Source organism: Apaloderma vittatum, unplaced genomic scaffold (genome assembly GCF_000703405.1).
Source record: "Apaloderma vittatum isolate BGI_N311 unplaced genomic scaffold, ASM70340v1 scaffold34735, whole genome shotgun sequence".
NCBI lineage: Eukaryota > Metazoa > Chordata > Aves > Trogoniformes > Trogonidae > Apaloderma > Apaloderma vittatum.
In genome coordinates this window covers 1-9666 of record NW_009718233.1, presented here as the reverse complement: position 1 = coordinate 9666, position 9666 = coordinate 1, and the positions used below count along the sequence as shown (strand labels likewise).

At 41.0% G+C, this 9666-nt stretch overlaps 1 protein-coding gene across 1 annotated transcript; it reads right to left on the bottom strand.

Annotated features, from left to right (window-relative positions):
• Window positions 1–347: 347 nt before the first annotated feature.
• On the bottom strand, window positions 348–8766 carry TMEM14A (transmembrane protein 14A). Its single transcript, XM_009870185.1, has 4 exons — window positions 8685–8766; window positions 6881–6982; window positions 1402–1489; window positions 348–387 (listed from the first exon to the last, which is right to left on the bottom strand). Exons 1-4 carry the CDS (start codon window positions 8758–8760, stop codon window positions 348–350), a joined length of 306 nt encoding a protein of 101 aa, XP_009868487.1. The 5' UTR covers window positions 8761–8766.
• Window positions 8767–9666: the final 900 nt, after the last annotated feature.

Genomic DNA, 9666 nt, shown 5'->3' with positions numbered 1-9666 from the left:
ATAATTTATTAATATATATTCTTTTCTCAGATAAACAGTGCAAAGCTAACTCAATTTCTTGGGACACCCAGCACCCCTGAAAGAGATCAAACATACAGAGAAAGATCCCTGGAGTTAACAGACTGCTTAAACTGAAGTGGATCAAAATATATAATCAACAAAACACTTGTTGTCATTTTTAAAAAAGCTTGCAAAATATCCGCAAATGTCAATAATCAAATAACAAGTACAGATCTTTTACAGAAAAGATAAACGCAATGTAAGACTTGTGTGCAAGTATGGAGAGCTTGCCTGCTTGTTCGGTGGACGTGGCGGTCACACTTTGGTTCCTAAGTTGCTACATTCTCCTACAGTAGCATAAAAACAAGCCTCAAAATCATCAAAAGGCTGCAAAAAACCCAAACAGAACAAAACCCCATAAATATGGTTGTGCATGAATGAAAACATTTAAAGTCATTATTAAATAACAGTGCAATCATAAATACCTGACACTAGAGCCTCCAGTAAGCAATCTTTTAAAATGTCTAAATCTATGGCCTGTGTCTAACACACAGTGCACCTGAGCTTGAAAAGTGATTCTCAATGAAAATCAACATTTTACAGTTTAAGTCCAGATTCTTAAATGTTGACAATTAGTACCTGATTGTATTCTCCCTGTATGTAATTGGAGTAAAATAGTTAATGGTTTTACGACTGGTAACAATGAAGCAACAGTCACTCCTTCAGAAAACAGAGATTCTGACATACAGTTGGAAACTGTTCTGAGTCACAGACTTAGAAAAAAAGACTCACTGTGAAAAAAGTTTCAACTTAGTCCATAATCTAGTTCCAAAATAATAAGTACAGCAAATTATGTTTTCCCGAATGCCAAAATAAACAGCAGCAATAAAGCAATTAGAATGGTTAGACACACCATAATTTGCAGTAACACCGACCAACGTTCTTAGGTCGGGTCAAAAATGTCCTGGTTTTCAAAGGTGCTGCACTTCCAATAGTTTTGAAAAATCCAGGTGTTGGGTTTTTTTAAGATGATGGTGTTTCCTGAGAATTTTTTCTATATGTGCTTGAAAACACTGAGGCTTACCTCAGGTTCTTCCAAAAGCCTTATCAATATACATTAATATGTAATATGCATTAATATGTAATGGATCTCTCTCTTCTGTGCTGAGCAAGTCAGTCCATATCAGATGTATCTGCCTAGTGAGAGGAAAAAACTGTTCACTGGAAACAGGACCGTGATCTCCAAACTGATTTCACTTCACTTAATGTGTTAATTTCATTTAACCCATACAGTTGTTGGATGATAGAAACTTCCACTAATACTGACCTGAAGCAGGTGACAAATGGTAATATTTGAAAACCAGTGTAATCTTTACATTAAGATCCTCAGTATATGTTTACCTCAGGCATGCTACTACTCCAGCTGGCATTAATTTCTTGGACCTCTTGAACCTCATTCCCATTATAATGGTCAAAAGAAAAGCTGAAACTGTAAAAGACAATTCAATACATTTATGTTCTCTCTTCTCCTGGTGGACCATTCAGGAACATGAAGAGTTTTCAAAAGCCATTACTATGTTTTGCTATGAACTGTAATTTAATAAAACATTCAATCGGAGATAGGGTCTATAAAAACATTCTTCCTTTTCCAAATGACATTGCTATGATTTCTTTCAGCTACAAATAAGGTGCAGCACAATGCTAAATCCTACTCCACAGATACTAAGTAAGGTTGTAAGACAGTGAATTCTACCCCCCCCCGTATCTACATTCATGGGAAGACAAATAAAGTAGGAAGAATCTTCTTCCTAAAAGTAACATGTATGCTGAATTACAGGAATAGTGTCTCATAAATCCCAGCACCCTAGATCATTGCAGCTGTTTTCTAACTGATCTTTCTTGGGCACCTCTTCCCTCCAGGACTTTATTCCATGTTACTTTACCAAGCAGGTCCCTGAGAGGCCATAGTCTGCTCTCCTGAAGCCCAGGGTAGTGAGCCTGCTGTGCGCCCTCCTCACTGCCCTAAGGGTCTTGAACTTCACCATTTCATGGTTGCTGCAGCCAAGGCTGCCCTCGAACTTCATGTTCCCCACCAGCCCCTCCTTGTTGGTGAGAACAAGGTCCAGCATAGCACCTCTCCTTGTTGGCTCCTCTATCATGTGGAGAAGGAAGTTATCATCAGCGCATTCCTGGAACCTTCTTGGTTTCTTATGCCCTGCTGTGCTGTCCCTCTAACAAATACTGGGGTGGCTGAAGACCCCCAAGACGACCAGGGCTTGTGAACAGAAGGCTGATCCGATCTGTCTAAGGAGGGCCTCATCCACTGGGTCTTCCTGGTCAGATGGCCTGTAGCAGACCCTCACTGTAATGTCACCTGCCCCTGCCCTCCCTTTAAGCCTGACTCATAAGCTCTTGGTCATCCATCTCTAGGTGGAGCTCCACATGCTCCAACTGTTCACTGACATGAAGGGCGACATCGCCTCATCTCCCCTGCCTGTCAATTCCTGAAAAGCCTGTATCCTTCTATTCTGACACTCCAGTCACAAGAGCCATTTCACCACATCTCTGTGACACCAAAAAGATCATGGTTTTGCAGCTGCACACACGCTTCTAACTCCTCTTGTTTATTCCCTGTGCTATGTGTGTAGAGGCGTTTAAGTTAGGCCCCCAATGAAGCTGACTTACTGGCTGTAATTCCTTTGTGCTGCTCTCCAGGAGCTCTCCTGCTGACCCGTGATCCCTCTCCAGACTCTGGGCATCTATTGCTGGCACTGGCATCAAACTGGCAGGAGTCTGATGGACTGAGGTTCCCCTTCCCCAGCAACTTCAGTTGCCAGCAATGCGCGCTTGCAGCCCAGAAAGCTAATCGCATCCTGGGCCACATCAAGAGAAGTGTGGCCAGCAGGTCGAGCGAGGCGATTCTCCTCCTCTACGCTGCTCTCCTGAGACCCCACCTGCAGTTCTGTGTCCAGCTCTGGGGCCCCCAACATGAAAAGGACATGGACCTGTTGGAGCAAGTACAGAGGGGGGCCATGAAGATGATCAGAGGGCTGAAACACCTCCCCTGTGATGACAGGCTGAGAGCAATGAGGCTGTTCAACCTGGACAAGAGAAGGCTTCTTGTGGCCTTCTAGTACCTGAAAGGGGCTACATGGTGAGGGACTCTTTAACAGGGTGTGCAGTGATAGAACAAAGGGTAACTGTTTCAAATCGAAAGAGGGTAGATTTAGATTAGACAGTAGTAGGAAATTCTTTTCTGTGAGGGTTGTGAGGCACTGGAACAGGTTGCCAGGAGAAGCTGCGGATGCCCCCTCCCTGGAAGTGTTTAAGGTCAGGCCGGATGAGGCTTTTAGCAACCTGGTCTAGTGGAACCTCCCATGTCAGGGGGACTGGAACTAGATGATCTTTAAGTACCTTCCAACCCAAACCATTCTATGATTCTATTCAAGAACTGAGAACATCCTACTTTATCTGTTTTCATTTTAGAATGCTAGCTCTGTATTTACTCAGCCTTAAAAAACAGACTGGAAGGTTTGCCCCTTGTTTTTGCTACAGAATATGACTCTCAACATCTCCATCATGACCACAAGTTCCCTTGTTTCTTTCTCCTATGAGGGAACGAACTCTCCTTGTCTCTAACAAAGAGGGCAAGAAATGCAGTGCAAGAAGCAGAGAACAAACATCATGAAAGAAATGGCATTTTCTTCCCAGAGCAGTTTGTACCTAATAACAGAGGTAGCAATGAATGGATCAGGCATGGAGATTTCATACTGAATGGTGGCTGGCAGAGTGCTACATAAATGAGAAGACTGATGAGAATACACAAGAGTCTGCAAAGTTAGTGAGCTTCAGTAAATAACTGTCACCCAACATGCTTCCTAGAGTGGGCAGAGAGGCAAGACTCCTCATGGGCAGCTCCTAGGCTTTATCACTCTTGCAGCCAAAGTAATGGCAGTTGCCCAAATTTATTCCCTTTTTTTACGGAGCAATTAAACCATTTGGATAATTCTCTACAAACTCCATGGTCTACTCCTGAGATCGCAGGGGTCAAGAATTAGTTTTAAACTAATTATAAAACAAGCTCTGACAGTTACAAGCATCTTAAAAACAAGACCAGCTATGCATGTGCACTCATTAAACATATCCTGCAAAAAAACCCCTACTATGCTCCATTACCCATTGCTCTTATTTTCTGGTCCCATAGCCTTGATCCTCTCAGGAATGTCTGAAGAGTGGACTATTCCACAGCACTGCATCTTGCCAGAGCGCTAAGTACATCTACAACTAATTACAAGCCACAAAACATGTTCACTCTGCAATGTTGTTTTTTCCAGTTACTAGTGTCTAGCTTTTCATACGTGCCTGTGAGTTTTTAAGATGTTCAGTTTTAGACCTTGTAAGTGCTAGGTATTTATTATTTCACCTTAAATCAGTCAAAAAATTCAACAAATCAAGCCAAATTCAATTCAGTAAATCAGATTCAGATCAGAAAGTCAATAAATGAGGTGCATCAGCTTGCACTCTGAATAGCACTAACTGTTGCACACTGAAGTCTAAATTTCTACACCTACTCCAAACACATAAAAATGCATTAGAGTACTAAAGAAAGCACAGGGCTAATTTCAGGGGGAATAGTAAAATGCCTAAAAGAATAATTTATAGAACAACTAAGAAAGTTTGCCCTGGAGTACCTGTATACTTTTGCCCTGGAGTATCTGTATATCTTTGTACATAGGGCAAGTTACAAGAATCCTACTATCAAGGTCTTGTACTAAAACGTTACCTACATTATTGCAGGAGACTCTTGCATAGGCCATAAATACTATAGATAATTATGGGTTTAGAGGGCAATTTATTTTTTAAACTTATCTTCTAATGTTTTAAAGGCTTAGGTACTTGTTTCGTGTTACACTGCAATTTACTGGTTTCTAAGTTCAGAGCAGTCCATGCACCTAACTTCCTTCTTTCATTTGTGCCTTAGCTGCCTTTAGCACTTTGGGAGGTTAGGCATAAGTGAAAACATTCTAATTTTCTACAAAAGCAAGACACACTTCTTACGGAAACCCCTTGCTATTCTGAAAGCAGCAGATACAGTAGCCACCAGAGGTTTTTAAGTTGTGGACCTGTAGATGCTTCCGAGTGTGTCTAACTCTCCCTTTCCCCAAAATCGTTTTACCAAGTTCTTTATTCATTTGAGATATCTATGCATATCAAAACCAGAAGACACTCTCATCCAGATTGAGATACATCAGCCTGAAAGAGATTAAAACCAGCCTATATGGTTGGCTCTGGCAGAGTGCTTTGTACAAATATTTTCTAAATCACTTTAGGCAAAAATTCCCAGAGTTAGTTCAGACCTCCTTCTTTGTTTCATTCAGCACGGGTGGATCTTGAAGAGGCCAACCATTCACAGCTGAGACTAAACATATGTTTAGGTGTTAGGCAATTAGAACATTGTTTTGTAAACATTCTACACTAAAACTGCTTTAAAAAATCTTTGCTTCTTTTACTCTACATAACAAGAACTAAGGCAAGTGTAGTGAATTCTATCTCATTTGTATTGCCATAATTTCTACTAAATTAATAATACACATTTCTCCCATTGAGACAAACTCCTCACATGCCTACAGCTCGACAAAAGGCACAAAATCGACAGCATTTTACTGTATCTACCATTCACAAGCACACTAGTGGATATTTTGTATTAGTCCTTCCAAAACAAGGGAATAGGAAAACAGGCAACATTTAGTAAGTTTTAATTAATCCCCTCCACAAATTCTGTATCCAAATTAGCGATTTAATTGTCCCACAAAAGTAAAATACCATATGCTACTTAAAAGCACCTCACACTGAATGACTACAAACTTACATATACTTGGGGCTAGGTCTTCATTCCAAACAAGGTTGATTTGTTTGGTTTTTTTTAACAGTGGGATAACTTAATCTGAGCACGGTCATTGTGGCAAAACTGAAATATCCAATTTCAGGCTATCCTAAAATGGATGCAGATCAGGCCATTAGCACCTTTACTAAAGAACACGGTGGAAGCATACTTTGCTCACAATGCTATTCGAAATTTTTTTGAAATGGAACTTTTTACAATGTGTCTGGTGTAAAGCGCAAAGCCAGTATAAAAGGTATATACCATAAATTTTAACTATGTTCAGAAAAAGTGACTGTGTACTCACACAATATGGATTTAATGTATTTTAAATGCATTTCTGCATGTGAAACCACAGCCTAAGCCACCTTTGCTAAAACCATGAGAGAGAAAATCCTAATAGCTCTTACGGCAAATCAGTTCTGCGAGATTAATGTTTCCCTGACAAGACTGTAATTCCTTGTTTGCCATGAGGGTTTCATGGCAAACTAGCTAACATGATAATTATTGCATAGTTTGCATCCTGTCTATTTTAGCAGCAAAGAAAAAAACCACCAAGTCAAGCTATGTGTGCATTGGGAGCTGAGGATACATTACGTTACGAAAGACTGGATCCCACGCTTAACTTTACTTCTCAAATTACATTCTAATCTGTAGTGCTAATGATTTTATTCCAGTACACTCCCATGTTTCTCAGCTGGATTTCACAATATTTGCCATGTTAAGTAACCATCTAATAAAATGAGGCGCTGCCAGGTGGTAACACACACCTGCTGGCTTTGTGTAAAGGATCTGCCTTACCTTGCAAAAGGCTCCACAGTTAAGGTCTGGAATTTTGCAAGCTAAAGTGAAGTGCCAAACTCTATTTAAAAACTAGCATTTAAACCAAAGCAACATTTGAAAATTAATAAAAAGGAGAATTTAATGTGCGGTTCAGGAAGCTGCTTTTGAGGACCTTGCTCTTGTCAGTTTCTTTGATTACTGTAGTAAAACACTTACATAATGATATCTTCACATTTCTCGGATCACGTGTTACGCAGTAAGCTCCATAACCAGCCACAGAACCAAAGGTGAGACCCGCAGCTAAAGAGATTTTACTACCTGCAAGAAAACCATTCAAGTGTCATTTCTCAATATATTGTCTGTAAGTTCCACCTTTACAACAGTAGTTTCTCTCTACATGGTATTATCTAGTAGCTAGCTCACTCAGTGTGAATAGAGAGGTAATATTTCTGTAACCGAGTCGTTCTCTTGCATGGCATTAGGGGCAAAGTTAGATTAGAGGCTGATGAATGGGATCTAGTACTACTTTCAGTGTGGGAAAAATAATCCTCAAAGAAAAAAAAAAATTTACTATTTTCTCTACCATACATACCTTTAGAAACATTTCTGTAATTCCTCTGAACTGTCTGTTGATTTTAACTATATCTTACAGCACTTGGGAGTCTCAAAAATGGTCAAAATGTGTTATTATACACAGGATAAATTGGACAACCCATGCAGTCATACGCCTTTCAGTCTGACACCAGTCCTGGACAAAGAAATATCACCAACATCACATTTAACTAACAAAGATGTAAAAAACAACTACATGGCAATAAAGATGAAATATGGCTTTTAAAAGCAATTCAGCAACTCCTTTCAGTGCTATTACAAAACTGGTTCACAAAGCCCAGAGTTTCGGTAATATACTTTGGTTTCTAAATAGGTATTTGACTTGGTGTGGCATGATAAAAGTGTAGAATCAGCACAGCAGGCATTACCTGGCTTAAGGTGATCCCAGAATGTTTATAAATAAAGAATACAGACTCCCAGATGTCATTTAGCTCCCTGTCCTGCTATACTGGATATTTTTAATCGAGAATTTGCAGAAAATAGAAATCATTACCAAAAAAAAAAAAGTAGATTTGCCATAAGGACTGACCAACTATTAAAGAGTGAAGAGAACAAGTGAATGGGAAAGTCAGTGAGTGCAGCTGGGTGCAAACAAAAAATACAGCATTTTCCGAAAGTCAAGTATAAAGCCACGTGTCTAACAGCGAGGCGTGTGCATGCAGCGTAGAGAAACAGCGACCGTAAATCACAAGAATCGGGATGGAGAATAAAACGGGCGGATGCGCTGCTGGGACGTTGCACTTTGTGGGAGAGTTAAGAGGGACAAGCCCGGAGCTGCTGCCTGCCCGTCCCCGGTACTGCTGCGACCTCTGCTGGGACGCCGTGCTCGGCTCTGGCAGGGCGCTGCTCACGGAGAGGTCTGCCCGGACAACTGAAATACGGAAAATGCTCTTTGCAGTGCACAATACCCTAAAGCCTGTCTGATTATTTTAGAGTGAAAATGCACAATTCTAACAGTATGACACCATTAACCATTAAATCAGAATATTTAAGTAAAGTGACTTCTTTCCAGTGTGCATCTGGGAAGCTCGGAATTGAGCCTGGATGCCTCTGTAGAAAATATGCTTTAATGAAAGATCACATACTGTGCTCAACATGGGAACGATTTATCAGGAAATGAGAAGGCTCAAAATACAGTGAAGGTCAAAGGTAACATGACAGTCTTTTTTTGCCCTGAAAACAAACTCATCAGTTAGATTAACAGAAAAAAAGTGACTACATAAATGCTTGTTGACCCAAGTAAATCTCATGAGACTTGGCTCATTTCTAGCAGTGCAGGATGGATTTAAGATGCAATCGTGCTCATTATAGCAAAGTCTTTATGTCTCACCACATTTTTATTTTTACAAAGTGTAGTAAAGAGGAAACGTAAATGCTTCATTTCCAAATCCTGCTGCCCAGTATTTACCTTTACGAGTGTATCCTACAACACCTCCAACAGCCAGCATCGCAGCATACGCAAAACCAATCCAGTCAACAGCCATGGTCCCAACTCTGGAGAAGAAAACACATTGCAACTGAAGACAAACAAGCTCCTTCCTCCTGGTGAGAAAAAATAAATCATTACTTAAAGTGTTATAAACAACACTACACTTTCCTAAGTCATGTTTGACTACTGTGTCAGAGCATTCAGAAGGTAAAGGTGTGTCCATTGGCTATTGTATCATCTCTCCACTAACCGCTGCCCTCCCTTACACCTCAGTATCTAGGTATACCATACTTCCACCAGAGGAAATCAGTATTTTGGTGAAGTATGTGGCACGCATTTTACCCAGTCAAAAATACACGCATACAAGCAAAAAGGCTGACATCACTCAAAACTGCAGTTGTGCCATATAGCTGATGTGGGCATACACTATGGATACATACCAGTCTTCTGAGCACACAGCTTTGTGTCCTTTCAACCAAGCTGCACTTGGTGTACTTCCAGCAGAATGTCACAGGCCCTGCGACACCAGGCAAAAATAGGGATTTTCAGAATCTACCCAGACAGAAACTGATGCTATCTCTGGGAAGCTATACATACAGAAACTTTATCTTCTCTCTGTCTATGCCCCTTTTGTTTCACCTTTAGATTTTGACACCTTGTCCAAAGTTAGGCTTCTGTCCTCCACAAAACATTTAAGCCACTGTTTCAGTACTGATCCCCCCTCCCCAGGCTGGGCTTTGTACAGGCACAAGCGGCAGCAGCGGGCAGCCCCACAGCTCCAGCAGCACGACGGCCTCTCTGCCGCCAGCCGGAGGGATACACCTTTCCCTTCCTTCTCTCGTATTAAGTGTAGACTTCATTAAATGCATCTTTTTTTTTTTTTTTTTCCCTATGGAAGAAAAGGGGTGGTGGTGTCATGGGGGAGGGGGGCGGTGATCCTGCTCTGGCAGGGGGGCTGGAC